The sequence below is a fragment of the Numida meleagris genome, chromosome 4, assembly GCF_002078875.1.
Source record: "Numida meleagris isolate 19003 breed g44 Domestic line chromosome 4, NumMel1.0, whole genome shotgun sequence".
NCBI classification, from domain to species: Eukaryota; Metazoa; Chordata; class Aves; order Galliformes; family Numididae; genus Numida; species Numida meleagris.
Genome location: NC_034412.1, coordinates 71,088,577 through 71,105,058, shown reverse-complemented (window position 1 = coordinate 71,105,058; position 16,482 = coordinate 71,088,577). Strand labels below are relative to the sequence as shown.

Genomic DNA, 16,482 nt, shown 5'->3' with positions numbered 1-16,482 from the left:
AAATCATTATATAGCATCTGAAAATCTTAGTGGCCGGTTTTTTTTTTTTTTTTTTTTTTTTTGCCTTGCATATCCAACAATAATGCAATCTGATGGACTGAAATAGGGCAGTGTAGGGGCTGCTATTGCACTTTTAGAAGCAGAAATCATTATATAGCATCTGAAAATCTTAGTGGCCAGCAGAACTCTGACCCATCATAAAGGACATTCTCATCTGCACCCTTTTAATAAAATGATGACTAAACTGCTAGAGATGCATTTAATTAAGTAAAGCAGAGAAAGTCTTCACTAAGAAGGCAATTATATTTTCAGTAGTTGATGCTTACATGAATGATCTGATACTGCAGTATGTGAAGATTTTCTTGAACTCCTGGAGGAGGCAGAAGGTGTGGGGCTGGTATCAAACCTTTCCAGTGCTTCTTTGAGACTCACTGTGTTTATGTGATTGTCAGAACCAGAGTCTTGACTCTGAAGAGACACAGAGAAACAACAGCTATTTTATCAGATTCAGTCCACAGCGTACATTTCTGTAAGCAAATACCTAAGACCACGCAGTGGCTCATCAATCCCTTTCATTGCTAACTGTGCAGAAGTAGCAACCTGCTTTGCATCTGTAACTTTTACTCTTTTATAACAAAACAAAGCCATATAAGCCTAGAAACCAAAATGCACAGAGACGTGTCACAAATTGACTGCTGAGCTGACCTCCTTCTCTTGCAACTCAGTTAAGTCTGTGTTAGGAGTGAACTGTGTATCCTTTTGAAGAAGGAAAAGTTAATTCCACTAGAAGGAGCACTGCCAGATGAAACTTGCTGAACTGCCAAGGCAAAAACACCATGGTGTATCTGCACAAGCTGGCTCAACTAAGACTTGCTGAGCTTCCAAGGACGTTCATTCAAAATGAATTTTGCATACATCTAAGAAGCAGAAGTGAGTCACATAATGAAACAATTCCTACTTTCTTATGAATTCCTTTAAGCTATCTTTGTGTGCTGACCCTGTTCTTCAGTAAGGAAGAATATTTATGCATGAGCCAAACTGCAGAAATCAGATCATAGGATGGACTTAGGGGACTTAGGGATATTGACATGTTATAATTACAGGTATATAAACTGCTGAGAAGAGGAGGAGTGGAATAACAATCAAGCATCCTTCCTAAACTTCTTTCATGACTTCAAATAGACATACTATTTAACAATTGAAATAACTACTTAAACAGGACAAATACTTCTTGCTGCTAAGTATTTACTACGTATTATTTTTACTATGAAAGAAAGAAGAGGTAAGACAAAATGTTTGTTACTCACTTTATCTGCTTTTATCTCTGGAAGAGACTCCTCAATACCAAGTTCTCGCCGCCTTTCCGCTCTGACTTCTGCATAACTAGAAGAACAAACCAAATAAGGCTGCTTAATCCCTAGGTGATTTTAAAAATACATCTCAGAAAACAAACTCCTCAGCTGTATCTTGCTTACAAAGTAACTCAGGAAGTTTTCCAGTGATTCTTTATTATTTATTATCTCTACCTCAAAAAATACTAACTAGCAATACAGCTCCCATGTAATCTAAATATCTCTACCATAGATTTAGGAAGGAAAACTTACCTTACAACTGTGTGCGTACAGACAATAAACTCTGGCCTGGAATTCCACTGGTGATACGTGATATAGTAATGTGTTTGTAGCCAAATCCACTGCTGTCCCTTTGTAAGGAATCTGTAATAACACGACTTCCCCTTCCCATATTGCATTACTATAAAAGTGAAGAATAAAACTTACTGTGTTTCCAGTCTATAAATAAACCAATTATATAATAAGCATTATTTCTCAACTCCATATGTTCTAAGCCCATGTTCAATCTGATATTATGGCTAAGAAGAGAATTAAAACTGTAGTTTTCTACCAGAAAGCATCTGCATTTGTCTGAAAACTGCAAAATTCAAATTAGCATTTTTGTGGAGCTTTTATATACTGTGAAATACTTATATGCAAAAAAACTGAAGAAAATCATAGCTAAACAGAGAATTTGTTCTAGTACATGCTTAGACAGTTTTTGTTTTTATTAAACGTCACAGAGCCTTTTAAATGCTATTGGAAGAATTGAAGAGGTATTAATCATAGAGCTGTGCACTCCAGTTCACCACATCAAAAATTCTAACTTAAAAGTTGTATCTATTTTGCAGTTCTGTATCAAAAGATCAAGATCAGTAGTATGATATCATCAGATGAATAAGAGTAACGAAACTTCAGTGAAAGATACAACAAAACTTCATTCAAACCACTTAACAAACTTTGAACTGAATATCTAAAAAGCAAATTTGCACATTTTAGCAACTTGGTCATACTCACAATGCTCATGACATTTTGCCAGATTATCTAGATCATCCACATGATAATAATCATAGCCTGATGTTCCCAAAACTTCAAATGGAAGATAACCTATTATTGGAGGTGCCCTAATTAATAGAAAAATTACAGTCATTTTCTTTTCGCAAGAAAAAAAAATAACATTTTCACTATATACATTTTTTGCATTTGCACTTTTTTATTTTTTATTTTTCTCTGAAAAAAAAAATTAAACCTGACATAAGCTATGAGTAATAAATACTGATTAGTGAACTCTACATATTATAGCCATAAAAGTGATCCAGCTACTATTGCTGCTATATATAGCAAGAATTGCAGCACCTGTGATCCAAGAATAGGAATTTCCATTCTAAGCTATGTCTAGATGTGAACTCTTCATTGGGCTCTTCAACAGTGCACATTTCCTAAAAAGTAAAAAAAAAAACAAAAAAACAAAAACAACGTCTCACAAAACTGCTCTATTCTAATTCATAAGTTCCTTTTAAACTCAGGCTTACCTGAAGTTAGTGGATAACCTCACAATAGGTAGAGTACTTGTAAACTTCATTGAGATTTTTGGTTAGATGCGTAGCACTGAGGTAGAACCTAATATCAGCTATGCTAGGCTGACACTCAGTTGATTTAAACGCAGTTAGTAAACTCAAGCTCCGTGTCCACAAGCACAGTAGTACAAGTAGTATGTGCTTATAATGGGTAAGAAGAAGCATTAGAAATATGGTCACCTTACTACGACTTTACAAATAGGATACAGAGTTCTCAAAATCTCTACTTCAGCTATTGCAGGAGCTTGCAACAGTACTCTCATAGCAAGAAACATAGATATTTTCAGATTCATATAACGGAATTTCTTATGGCTTTCATCAATAATATTTGAAGTGCTGTATGCATTTTCTCTAAAGTTTTCCTGTTCAGAGTACGGTTAAAATGATATGAAAGTGACATAAAATGATATAAATGTGATATAAAGGATACAAAAGTGCATACCTTGATAAACTGAGGCGTAGCTAATCTAACCGTGGCTATAAAGCAAACTTTGTCTTCATATGAAGGCCGGTGCGACCGCTGAATAGTTCCTTCAAAACCATTGTGTGCTGAATTGGGAACTGAGGGAAGACAGAAAAGAGGTCAGCAAAGGTTACAATACGAGCACAGAGGAGAACGGCAGTCGCATCACAAGACAAATGCATCAGTATTTATCTCATGTAGTTTCTTCAGAATTTGTCATGCAACATGAAAACTGCTACATTATATTATATACATATATATACAAAAGAATAGTTGTAATAGGAACACAACCGTAAAGAAACTTTCTCCACTAAAATTACAGTTTATATACTATGTATGACAAAGAAGTTTTTAGAAACAATAATAACTGTAATCCTTCTTTGTAACTACTAAAAATGACTGGGATAGATCTTCTTCCAAAATACTTCTAAAAATTCTGTTTCATAACAGCTTTTGCTAACTTCTTATGGACTCTGAGATAAGTATTTCTGTTCTAGGCTTCCATCACATTCAAATGGCACAAGCTGAAGACATAACTGAGTGACAAAAAAACCAAAGTTGCATTAATCATGTAAAAGAATCTGGCACCGAGCTCAGAAGAAATTCCACTACCTGGATCACAGAGATGGAAGGAATCACCAGGAGGCATTGGATGGACTAGACCTCAAAACAGATTAACTGTATTTTTTCTTCTCCAGCAGACATTAATTTAGCGTATCTTTAACAAGCTTCAATGACGGTGACTCCAAAACTCTTTCAGGTTCTTCCATACCTAAATGGCTCTGGTTTAGCTCTAGATTTGAAATTCCGCTGAAGTTTCTTCATGCAAGTTAAGTTTACAGCTCTTTGCTCTTTCCATCAGAAACAAAACAGGTAAATTTGTTCTTTCTTATCCCTTCTCCTTTCTTCTTCAGAGTTTACCTTATCTTTTAAGTTTGACTTTTAAATTTCTGATTGGTTTCATCGCTCTCCTGTGAACCCTTCCCAACTTGCTCACCTACTCCTGATGTATAGTGTCAAAACTGGACACTGGACACACTCACACAGATGAGAAAATAAGGGTGCAAGGGATTATTTTGCGTGTCTTAGACTATATCTTAGAAAAGCTTTTGCATTTTCACAACAATTTGGTGACCGGTCACAGCACTTTGGCCATGTTCAGTTTACCTTCCATGGTAACCGCTTTTTCTAAACGGCTATTATTTAACAGCCTATGAACTTTTTTCCACTGTATAGTTGGTTGTTCCTGAATGCAGCATCTTGCATTTGTTCTTACTGAATGTGCCTGTTTTTTTCCCCAAAACCAATTTATTTTCTATACCTGGGGCATTTAGCGTGTTTTTAGCATTCTTGCTTCACTGCATGACTGCAAACTATGTTCCAATATTCAAAATATAAATGAAAATACTGTCAAAACCCAGAAAAGGACCATTAAAACTTCCATTTGACAGTGAATTGTGGTAATTTTTTCAACCAGTTCCTCCAGCTGCTCCTAGCAATTTCAATTACCATGTGCTTCCCTTACATGTTCATGGATATATACTATGATCGTGGTCAAAAGCTGTCTTAAAGTATACAACTTATTTATCTTATCCACACAGTGTTACTCTGGTAGAGAAAACTGAACGGATGTGAATGCTATTTGTACCTGAAAAGTCCACAATGGTTGCTGTTCAACTCCTTGTTAGCTTCCTGAGGCTCTTACACAGTCCAGTTATTTGTGCAGGAATATTTCCCGACCTTGAATTGCAACTGATAAGCCCTCAGTTTTCCAGCTCCTCTTTCTGAAACTAACATCATATTTGATCTTTGCAGACCTGTTTTTCTAGCTTTCCTACAGTATTAGATACTTGCTTTTGGCTCTAACACTCAACCTCTCCCCATCCTATGTGAAAAGTACTCATACCACATTAAAAAAAAAAAAAAAGTTGGTTGATTTGCAAGACGAGCAGCTACTCAGCACAGGCTGCCCAAACAAACTTAAGATACTGTAATACGAAAGTGGAAAAAATGAATAAAAACAACTTCAGTGGAAGAGAGAAGTCATTCAGTGAAGAAAAGTGAAATTCTATAATGGTCCATCCGCTATCTAGCTGAAAGCAGAAATGGGGGGGTGGGAGGTGGAACATGCATTTTGCTTGTCAGCTCACTGCAAGAATAATGAGAACAGCAGATACTTAGTATTGGTGATCCTCAAGTCACTTAGTCACCTGCTTAAATATGGATTATAGGTAAGATAATTCAGGCTCTTACTTCAAAGTGCTGACTTAAATTTCTCTTACACTCTATTTAAAAATGTTCTGCAGTTTTCTTTAACTGAAAGTCTTAACATTTTGCATTCAAATGCACACATGTGTAATACCTGATGAGCAGTTTCACTTAGTTTTCATTAAAACAACAAAAAATTGATGCAACTCTGCATCAGGCTCTTATTTTCAAAGACCGATTTTAGTTTTTCCTTAAGTTTTGCACAATCATACTAAGCCTGTTCATGTAGGCATGAAGCTCCCTAAGCATTCCATCTAATGTGACTGAAATTACTTACCATTATTCAAACACTTGAAATTTCCTATAAATTTTACATATTCATACGTAGGTTGCTCTTTTGGGTCTATTGTTCCTCGCAGCATATGGCAACAGAATTCTAGCTGATTTTTTGCTGAGAAAAGAACAAACAAATTAGAAGATCACATGGTTGATGAAACACACCGGCAACAAGAAAAGGAAAGCAGGAATAATTAAGCTGCATACTTTAGCAAGATACTGTAAATGCTGTGATTACAAATGGCTACAGCCTTTGCTTTTAACCAGTGTGATATTAGCTGAGCTAAAAAAAAAAGGAGAACCCAGCTGAAATGTGTGTATGAAAGGACTGAATGCCAGTGACATACAGATCCCATGAAAAAAATAGAACTATTTTAAACAAGCATCTGCCCAAAACATAACTTCATGTCCTTCCAACACCCATGGCCTGTTTTCACTCTTGTCAGCTGATAGAATGGTCTAAATAGAAGCTACGTAAACAAAGTCATAGAGTGAAATGCCATGCAACACAAAATTACTCTTCAGGGAAAAGAAAAACAGCATGAAAGTGCTTCCATTCAAGTTGCACATTTCATTCTGCAGGCCTCATCCACACATTTCTGCTTAAAAACTACTGGAAAAAAGAACTAATCACATATGATACGAAGTGGATTGTTTTTCATGCAGCTACTTACATTTTAAGTATTCTGGTGTTAATGAATCAGTTTCCAGCAGATGCGAAGACAGAATTTTATAAATTTCTGAATGTTCCCCCTCTGGGATAAAATTAAATACACTCTGATCCACAAGATCAGACTGAAAGAAAAATATTTAATACACTTAAAATAATGCAAGACATACATAATCACAAATGTTACTATTTTAATGCAAAACAATTCCAGATCAGAAAAATACCACTAAAATGTTACTAACTCATTAAAGTCACTTGCTGGATTATGTGTGAACACTTTGCAAGTGAAAAAAAATCCCATTTTGATTAGATTTGACACTGTGAATCGTTTAATGAAAATGCCATGAATGCATCAGATAGGGATACACATTGAAGTACAGTGGAGCTTCTATTAACCTCTCTGGGAGATAAATAAAGCAGCATTTAAATTAGAAATTATGTAGTGGTGGTTTAGCGCGCTGTAACCTGTCAGTGGCAATCAATACAACCCAAAAGTATTTTGTAACCAAAGGCAGTTCCTCTCTACGCCATATAGTTTACAGTATTGACAATAACTATATCCAATTGGGATTGATTTATGAATATGTTTAATAATCAGTTCCACAACTACATACACAGCACTAGGAGTATAGAGATGAATTCAATTAAGCGGAATGAATGTTTATATGCATAAAGCTATTTGATTAAGTATTCAGAAAAGATCATAGGAATATACATTGATATATAAATCACATCTAAAAGAAATGGATAACTATGCCTCTGAGAACTAGGTAAACTATACATTTTAAGAAAAACAATTACATGTACAATTTTCAAAATTTTTAAGCTGTTATCATGCATACCCTAGAAGAATTTGCTTGGCAGAATCATTTTAAAAATATGTCACTCCATGTTCTGTGAAGTTCTCTTATCACTGTAAGACAACTAGACTGTACCAATAATTTGTCCCTCTCTTCCAGATAGAACTCCGTTCCACGCATCAACTGTTTACATTTTTGAGTACTACTGTTTCTCATTTCTTAGTAACATTATTCAAAGGTAACTTCTAAAAACTAGAATGTTTAATTTGCCAGTGAGCAACGTCACCAAAATTAAAGGTGAGTGAATGTGACAAAATTCAAAGTATTTACCTAGCCTAAAAAGCAGAATCAGCAAGAATGTATTTCTTATAAGAGTTCTTTGGCAAATAAGCAGTAAAAAAATTACTTAAAAAATTCCAAGATACTGCTCCTTAGCAATATTCTTCTGATTCACGTAGAGGCCATGATAGGTGTGAACTCTAAAGGATCTCCTACAGTCACATCTGTTGTTATAGTCATGTTGAAGAGAAATTGATACTGGTCTGGTACTTCTTAATTCTGCATAACAGAGCGCTGACTGCATTCTGCATATCCAAAGGAAATGTTTAATACAGGACACAAACCAGGAGCAAGGATTTGTGCAAAAGCATTGGAATACTATATACATCTGCACTATAATGCCCAAAAGAACAAAGATTAACAGTACTCATAGCAGAATATCATCCACAGACAAACTGGCATATTACTGAAAGCAATTCATACTTACTGGCAAGTGTTCAAGTAAAGGAGTTATACTTTCAGACACATATATTATATTTCCATCTGTCATAATTGCTAAAAAAAAACCATCAAGAGCCTGAAATTAAACATAATAGGCTGTTAAAGAAAAAGAAACAGCACATTAAAAATGTTAAGCTATATTCAACATTAAAAAGAATTTAGGCCGGTTTTAGATGAATTTTTTATAACAGTGAGAATTCTCTATTAAAACTTCTCAGTCTCGCTTTTACACTACGAGCATTAAAATTTCTATGTTGCTCTGTTCTTAAATAATCTATGATTTCACAGGCAAGATTTCGGTCCTTACACAGCTAGCTGCTGTTAACTTGGCTCTGTGGCATCCCACCTCGTATGCCTGTTATGCTGAATTACATCATCATTTTACACACCAGTAAGCTCAGGAAAATGAGCTGGCAGCAAAAACAAGAAGAGGAGGAGAAATGATAGAAAGAATAAATGAAAGAGGTGGTGAAATCAACATATTTTGATATTTAAAATCTCAATATCTCCAATCTCAATATAATAAAGCTTAAGTAAGATCTTGCTACAAGTTAAGTACTGTGAGACACACTTCTGATTGCTTTATCTTCTACTTAACTCAAACTTATTCCTATTGGAGATAGCATGACTATCTTTTGGTGGAAAATTACCAAACAGATGGGCATGACTGCACTTCTAAACAGGAAAGTTCAAAGGTCACAACTTCAAAAATCTTATATCATTTTCTTGTAAGTCACTAGTGATGGACACATACTTTGTAAGAAGACTTGGTAAACACTAGAAACAGCTACAAAAATCTTCAAAAACAGAATCAACTATTTCACTAAGATATACATTTCATATACAGAGAAAATTCAGCTGTTTACCTTCGTGAAAACATATAGTTTGAACTGAAATATGCAAATGAAAAGATACACCACCAAACCAAAAAAGTGACATCATGGACTCACTATGCCCAAGGAGGTAATATTCTACTTCCAGAAAAAGAGAAATAACATACTTCTAACATTAACTGTGTGAATTCTTCATTACTAAGGAATGTTGGTTTCCAGTCCTGTCGAATCTCACTGGCATCTGATTGTGCAGTAATTTCTACAATAAAACAAAAATGCAGTATAAGGATTCACACTCCTAAAAGCCACTGCTTTTTCCACTAAGTCACATATTAACAGCAGGAAATAGCAAACGCTTCTCCAGTCTCCTCTATGTGAGGATGTTGCTCATTTATCAATGCTTCGCTATTTTAGCATTTTCAACTTTCTCTTGTTTACAGATTCAAAGCAAGGTGCAGTATTCAACGCAGCATTACCAAGTGAGAAGTTCTCAGTCATGTAATTCCAGTGTGCTCAGCCTGCTGTTCTTTGTTTGTTTGTTTACAATAAGAAGCAGAATTCACTCTGGCCAACAAACAAATCCGATAGTTCATCTGGACCTGTTCCCAGTGTACCAAGCTTGGTCAAAGTGGAAGTGGTCCAGAAAGAACCAGAAGCAACATAGTTAATCTAAATCTGGCGGCTGAACACAGTAGATTTTCAACAGTAAAGCAGGCAAGCTTTGCTGAGCAATTTATTCACTGCTAGGGTAATATAATGAACAGATCCAAGGACCTCGGGAGGCAAAGCAAGCTTCTGACCTTAGCCAATATTTTGTGCAAAATATTGTAATGTACACCTGTGCAGAAGAACAACGCTAGTAAACACTGGCTGCCAGAGCTTTAGATACCTTAATAAGATGACTGCAGTCACACAAATATTCCGTCCCATTAGGTCAAGGACAAATGCCCTAGGCCTTAAAAAAATATCCACTCCTAGAGCTATGTTTTCTCTTTCATCCTCAAAACCAAAACAAACCAAAGACACACACAAAAAAAAACAACCTAACAAAAAGACAACAACAGAATAAAAACAGCAACAGAAAAAAAAGTAGATTTATGTTTATCCTTCTAATGGCACTATGCAGAACACATCTAGTGCTGCTTGAACAGTGACAATAATACTAAGAGAATATTTACTGTATCTTAATATACCTTTAACTTACACATTGTTGGATAAACAAATACCTATTCACACACTTAGTAGCCTACTTATAGCTAACTAATAGCTGCTTCCTTTGTTGCTATAGGTTTCTAATTAGTATACAAGCTAAGAAATCACCCAAGGAAATGGCTTAACTAGTGAAAGAGCTTGTTTTCCTGAATTTTAATCTTGTTTTTGGCAGCGTGAACTACAAGGTGCCATATTTAGAACACATGTACAAGCAGATTTAAGGATTTATCATTTACAGAAATATCAGCCATAAACAGTGTAGGCTTGGAAGATTTGTTTTTTGCTAAAAGAAAGCGATCGGTAATGAATTTCAATATAACATATTGTATCCCCTCTTCATCAGCTGATGCAAAAAAACAGAAAGAAAAACACAACAAAGATATCCAAAGTTACTTATAGTTTGGACATTTCATGTTCAAGTTTACAAAACATACACTTATTGGCTTATAGATCAGTGGATATGTCTTGAAAATGAGAAAGTTCAACTGAAAGTATTTATAGATTTCCTGCATTTTTTCCCCCTCAATGCTACAGCTAAAAGGTAAAAAGAAAATGCCTGCGTTCCAGGTCTGCTTTCCCAAATTCCCAAGGCATGCCGCTCTCTCTCATCAAACAAACTAGCCCAATAAAGCTTGCTGGAGAACACAACACCCTATCATCCTAGTTAAAGCTGACAGCTACGTAGATGTCAGATAACAGAAAGGGAGCATAGATTTCCTTGGATTAGCTTTTTCAGTGATTTATCTTGCTCTAACTGGAAGCAGAAGAGACAAACCAACTGTTCAAAGCACAATCTAAGTATCAAAGTAAGTGCTCCCAGCAAATACATTCACTGAAATGGATCAGCAGAGCTCTCCTGACAAGCAAAACTTCGACAACTGGCACCTCATGAAGCAACTGTATAATAGAGGTCTCTGTCAGTCCAGATCTAACAACTTCAAGGTTATTTAGAAAATCAGTGCTTCTCTTTATGAAATGGACTTGTTTGACAACTATGGGATTAAAGAAAAAAATGCTACATATCTGGTACCTAAATTAGGGTCACAGGAATCCCTTTTTTCAGGGGCTCTTTATATTTTTTGAAAATTCCCTTCAAGGAGCTGCACAATTGTTAACATTTTATGTACTTAGGGCGTATCATTAATGCTTTCATAACTTACAAACATATTTTCTCTTGTTACGGTTACCTTTGTGCTTCCGTAAAAAGTCAATGCTCTTCTGCAGTACAGTGGATTTATCCATCTTCCGGGCATTACCTGGAAGCATGGAACCCAGCTCTTTGATAAGAACATTAAACTGATCTCGACGTTTCTTTTCAGACTTGTTTCTAGACACTCTGACAAGTAAAACAGAAAATGTTTTTAGCAACTGTGAGATCTTACAATAAGATACATACTACTACCAGGTTCCTGATGCAAACAGCCCCTTACAAGCCCCTGCTGTGAGAACTGTCACACCTACTCGAAATTACAGGCAACATTTTCAAAGAATGGTATCCTTCTCAAGGAGGGGTGCACCTGAATCTTCACAATAGACCCCACTTTGACAAAAATACAAATATACAACATATCTAGAGAATAACAGCAAGAGAAATGCTTGGATAACATTGCAAAATGTGGTTACTTACAAAAGAATCACGTTTTTTATTCCACTGAGAAATCTTGGTCCAAATGTACAAGCATAGGACATTCTTAGAATTATTTAAACTAAAAAATTACCTTTTTGCTTTATCTTTGTCATCTTCTTCCACCAGACCATCAAAAATGCTTCCATCATTTCTGAAAGAAGCAAAAATAAATGTTAAGAGTGTAAAATTCCTCTCTTGTGGAGTGCAATGAGGAAGAAAAAAAAAAGAGAGCTCATTATACATCATTTCCCTTATATCAAGAAACTGAAGCACTGTTTTACTACTGTGATGTCTCTCAAGGACCATCATCAATAACCCAAAGTCAAGTCTGCTGTAACATGGTCCAAACTAGTTTTAGGGTATTTCTAATGAGAACTCACAACCCTACACAAACACTTAATTGAACATTATTTAATTCTATTTTTTCCATCTTCTTAATTATTTGCTTTACCTTATCCTTTTGAAAACATTACAGGAGAAATATAATTTGTTACTTCTAATTTTTCACAACACCTATTACAATTTTGGAAATACTTACAGTAAGAAAGTACTTTTTTGCCTTTAATACTGAAGTATAATGGAAGAGAGCTCAGGAACATGCTATACTCCATCCATGCAAGTAATTTTACATATATATAATTAACTCTAAACAGTAACACTAATTATTCATTATATTTGGTTTCCAAACAAGTATCGCAATTTTTACTCAACTTGAAAATTGTGCATGTATTGGTAAAAAGGTTTTAAGATATCAAAAAGAGAACGTTTTACTTTTAAGAAGCCTCAGCATACTTCATACAATACTTTATTTGATTTCCTTTTAAAAGTCAAGTTGAAATTGTTCTTCTGTTTTCCAAAACAGCTGTATAATTGACTTTCATATTTTATTTCTCTCATTTCTCCTATCTGCTTTCAGTTTATTGAGCGTTGTCCTCCCACTGGCTACTGCGTGTCCAATCTTAACTTTTTAACCTCCTGTTTCCTTCCCTTGAGCCAAGTAATTGTTTGAAAAGCTTACTTCATTCCTGTGATTTATACTGATAAATCATCAAGTAACCATATATTATGATGAGCAGAGATGTTAGGAAGTAATTATCTTCCATCAAAACATCAACATAAAACTTTCAGAAGGAATTCACATATTCAATATGCTTAAGTTTCAGTGAGATTCAACAAAGCTTCACTAAAAAAATAAAAAGTCATAAAAGTATTTTCAAACATTTATCCATTATTTTTATTGGGTTTTATCCAGAATGGGCTTAACTTTCTGTAAATTTTACGCAAGCCTCACTTCCTGAAGTCTCAAAAATGGCAATAAGCAGCATGTTAGGGACAGACGTTCACCCAAGCTGCTAAGAAAGTCTAGGGCAAGGAATCAAGTAGAAACCATGCCTCAGCTATTACTTTTCCCTTGAAATAGGTTACCAGGTCACTTTACTGTCATCTGTAGCAGCAATAATCGTTTAAGTGTATTTGTTTTCCTTAATCAAACAGTGAAGTACTTAAAAAAAAAAATCAAGTAAGCATTAAAAACCAGCTCAACTTGCACAGATGCTTTTCCATGTCAGAAAAAAGTCATACATTTTAAGATTCATCTCAAGCAATAAAATAAACTATTTCCAATGACTACAACACATCTAAAGACATCCAAAATAATGACCCAAAGTAGCCAAAAACTCATCCCTCTTATTTTTTGCATAAATTATTGTTCTCTATATATTAACTGTAAGAATAAAATTAGTAAAGAAAATATTTAACAGTAATTCCCCCCGAACTCACAGTGTCTATAAACATACCTGTCTGCAATGGAGCTCATTTTATGGGTGCTTATGGTAAAAAACATAACATAGCACACTTTAGTCTTGTGGTAGACATTTGTACGTTTGCCTGTAGGAAGAGAAAAAAAAATCAAAATGTGACTCTGGAGGAACAACTATACACTTTGCTGCAGCATACTTGTTTTTATTTGCTCTATAAGCTGCTTTTAATCTTCTCTCTTTCAGCCTCCTGCTCTGTACTGCTACATTCTCTAATATAGTCTCCATCACCATTATAACCTGGACTTTGATTTTATTTTACATGACAGAATTTAAAAGAACATTGTTTCATTAAATATCATAATCAATAAATTTGGACTAAGCCAATATGAACCTTTTTCTGAGCCTGAATTTGAGGATTTAAAATTAAAGTAAGCGCTTATTTCAACAAGTATCTACTCGCTGGTACCCGAAAATTATTGAACTGCACAGGTGTATAGAAAGATTGAATGCCAAAGGTAAAACAATACAGTTAAGTCTCTCTCTTTGACATAAAAAAGTCAGTTGTCAGAGGCTGCTCATGGAGCAGCAGGACTGGAATGTAAGAGATTAAGGAACAACTGTAAGAGCTAAAGTTGCAGGTATTCAGGTGTTTTTAAAATGCTATAAACTTAATATTAAAAACAAATTACATTCATTTCAAAGGAGCTCATTTTAGTCACTTCAGTGACTCGTAATTTCTGAGAAGGAAGGATTTATTTGTTTCTGAAAATGCCAAATCCAGCGGAACTTGCAAGTGTTAATACCACAAGAAATACGGCAGCCACTTCTTCATGATCCAAACAGTTGACAAAGTAATCCAGGAAGAGCTAATTCCAGTTTTTGAACAGAAAGGGAAACTGAGGAAGAAAGCTTATGTTCAAACCAAACTGTCTAACAGCCACATGCTAAGGATGTTTCCTTCACAGTATTAGCCTTTTTCCCCGCAAAACTTCAGAACTGAGCACAATGGGAAAAATAACTGGGAAAGCTGGGCTGTAGCACAGTCTCCTTCAAGGTACATAACAGAGTGTGCATGCGGTTTCACCCAAGACCCCCTCTTAACAATTTCTTCAAGTAATAAGGCCAAGCTTTGCGTTGTATTTATTCTCCAAAGTCCAATGCCTTGTAGGGACACTTGAAGTCAACCATTCTTTTACTCAAATACTTCAAAATAGCAATTGTACTGGCCATTCCTACAAACTAAATTCCCTAGATTTGCTGGCCAAGGTTTATAAAGTAACAAATCTGTACTATTTGAAAACAAGGCAGAAATGGTAAGAGAAAAATAAATTTTGAAAGTGTTTGTTCAAATTTTTGAGAAAAGTAAGCAACAGTGGAGAGGTTATGTTGTCCAGCTGTAAAATCAAACTACCATCACTAGCACAGAATTAAAGATGACTGGAATTTTGTTTTCATTTAGATTATACAATATGCACAGATAGAGGTATGCACTAATTACAGTTTTAACCCTGCATCAATTTTTAAACAAATTTCGGAACTTATATTATAGGGATCAAGAGTAATAAGTAATTCCATTGGCTAAATGATACACTGGTCCATTAATATGCAAAAGAAAAATATATAGCTAAGTGTACGCCACTAAATATAGCTTGTGACATAACTGACATCTTCCTTATGCAGAATCAGAATTTAAGAGTCAATCTTTTTCACTTAAACAAAGCACTCAATTTCTAGAATTGAACAAAATCATTCACTTATTACAGCGCATGGATCTTATGTCAGAACTGGTGACTTGATTTGGCATCCAAGACAACAAAAGGAACTTAAAAACTATCTAAAATATGCATGTAGAGCATTTTTTTCCTCTCTTTTCAAGGTCTGACCCTTCTGTCTTTGCATCTAAAGTAGCAAGACACTGTAACTGTCAGTGGTTATACACGTCAGTGGATAAGATAGCAGAGATACAGCCAATGAAATCAAGCAACTTTAAAGCAAACAGTACAGAAATCAAGGGCTATGTCTATTTCTACAAATCAAATTCAGTAATGTTCTACAGCATAAAAAACACTACTTTGCCACTGCCTTTAGTGTTGATGACAGAAAGCCATGGGAATTTTATTAATTAAAAGAATACCGTTTATTTTACCTTTTATACTTGTTAAAGTGTATGGTTGAGGGATGAAATGCTGATTCTTCTCAAGAATAATGTGGAGTATCCTCCTCTGCAAAAAAGCATTAAATTATGAACTGTAAAAAATCACAAAAGAGAGTTTTTAAGTCAATGAATTATAGAATTATCATTTTTTAAACAAAAGAAGTATTCAACAAAGGTGATTTATTAATGCAGTATTCTGCCTACTAAAAACATACCAAGTATTCCACTGTCAGAATTCACCTTGCTTTAAAGATCTTTTCCTTGTTAAGCAGTATATCCTAAAACTATTTCATCTCTGCTTCAAGCTGCTGTCACTTTATGTCTATCTTTAACCTTGACATCATTTTTACTTTTAAATGTGGTATCAACCACACCACCTACATCTTCATTTTCACTTGCTACCTGCAAAGCAACTCTCTATACCATTATTTAAACATCTCTTCTGCTAAAACTCTTGCTTGGGCCTCCACTGCCTTCCTCACTGATGCCTTCTTTTCTCCAAACCCCCAAAATTGCTACTCTCAGGACTGCAGAATGCATAGAATGCTGCTGGTGACAAGCAAAGTCATCCAGCTGCATTACTGCTGCTGCCTCAGACACAAACATAAAATTCTTCTTTCAAAACCATTCCAAGGATGTATTCCAAACTTACCCCACAAATGCACTATTTACATTAAGAAAATTAGTCTAAATGATCACCACCTTCTGATTCATTTATACTACTAGTTTT

General features: G+C 35.0%; 1 protein-coding gene across 17 annotated transcripts in view; it reads right to left on the bottom strand.

The window, feature by feature from the left end:
- Positions 1 to 16,482, bottom strand: part of CLOCK (clock circadian regulator) — a 55,410-nt gene that overhangs the window by 13,526 nt on the left and 25,402 nt on the right. For 13 of the 17 annotated variants that reach the window (XR_002437782.1, XM_021393710.1, XM_021393711.1 and 10 more), the window contains 14 exons: positions 15,744 to 15,819; positions 13,634 to 13,724; positions 11,929 to 11,988; positions 11,398 to 11,546; positions 9,166 to 9,257; positions 8,152 to 8,241; positions 6,590 to 6,710; positions 5,917 to 6,030; positions 3,351 to 3,469; positions 2,688 to 2,770; positions 2,349 to 2,455; positions 1,605 to 1,752; positions 1,308 to 1,383; positions 327 to 468 (listed from right to left, as the gene is read on the bottom strand). Coding sequence is in view for 16 of the 17 variants with exons in the window: in XM_021393710.1 (XP_021249385.1) it covers positions 327 to 468; positions 1,308 to 1,383; positions 1,605 to 1,752; positions 2,349 to 2,455; positions 2,688 to 2,770; positions 3,351 to 3,469; positions 5,917 to 6,030; positions 6,590 to 6,710; positions 8,152 to 8,241; positions 9,166 to 9,257; positions 11,398 to 11,546; positions 11,929 to 11,988; positions 13,634 to 13,680 (1,348 nt within the window). In the remaining variant the exon portion in view is untranslated. Of the gene's footprint in view, positions 1 to 326; positions 469 to 1,307; positions 1,384 to 1,604; positions 1,753 to 2,348; positions 2,456 to 2,687; positions 2,771 to 3,350; positions 3,470 to 5,916; positions 6,031 to 6,589; positions 6,711 to 8,151; positions 8,242 to 9,165; positions 9,258 to 11,397; positions 11,547 to 11,928; positions 11,989 to 13,633; positions 13,725 to 15,743; positions 15,845 to 16,482 lie in introns of those variants that run through there. The other 4 variants (XM_021393714.1, XM_021393719.1, XM_021393720.1 and 1 more) reach the window with 2 other exon arrangements.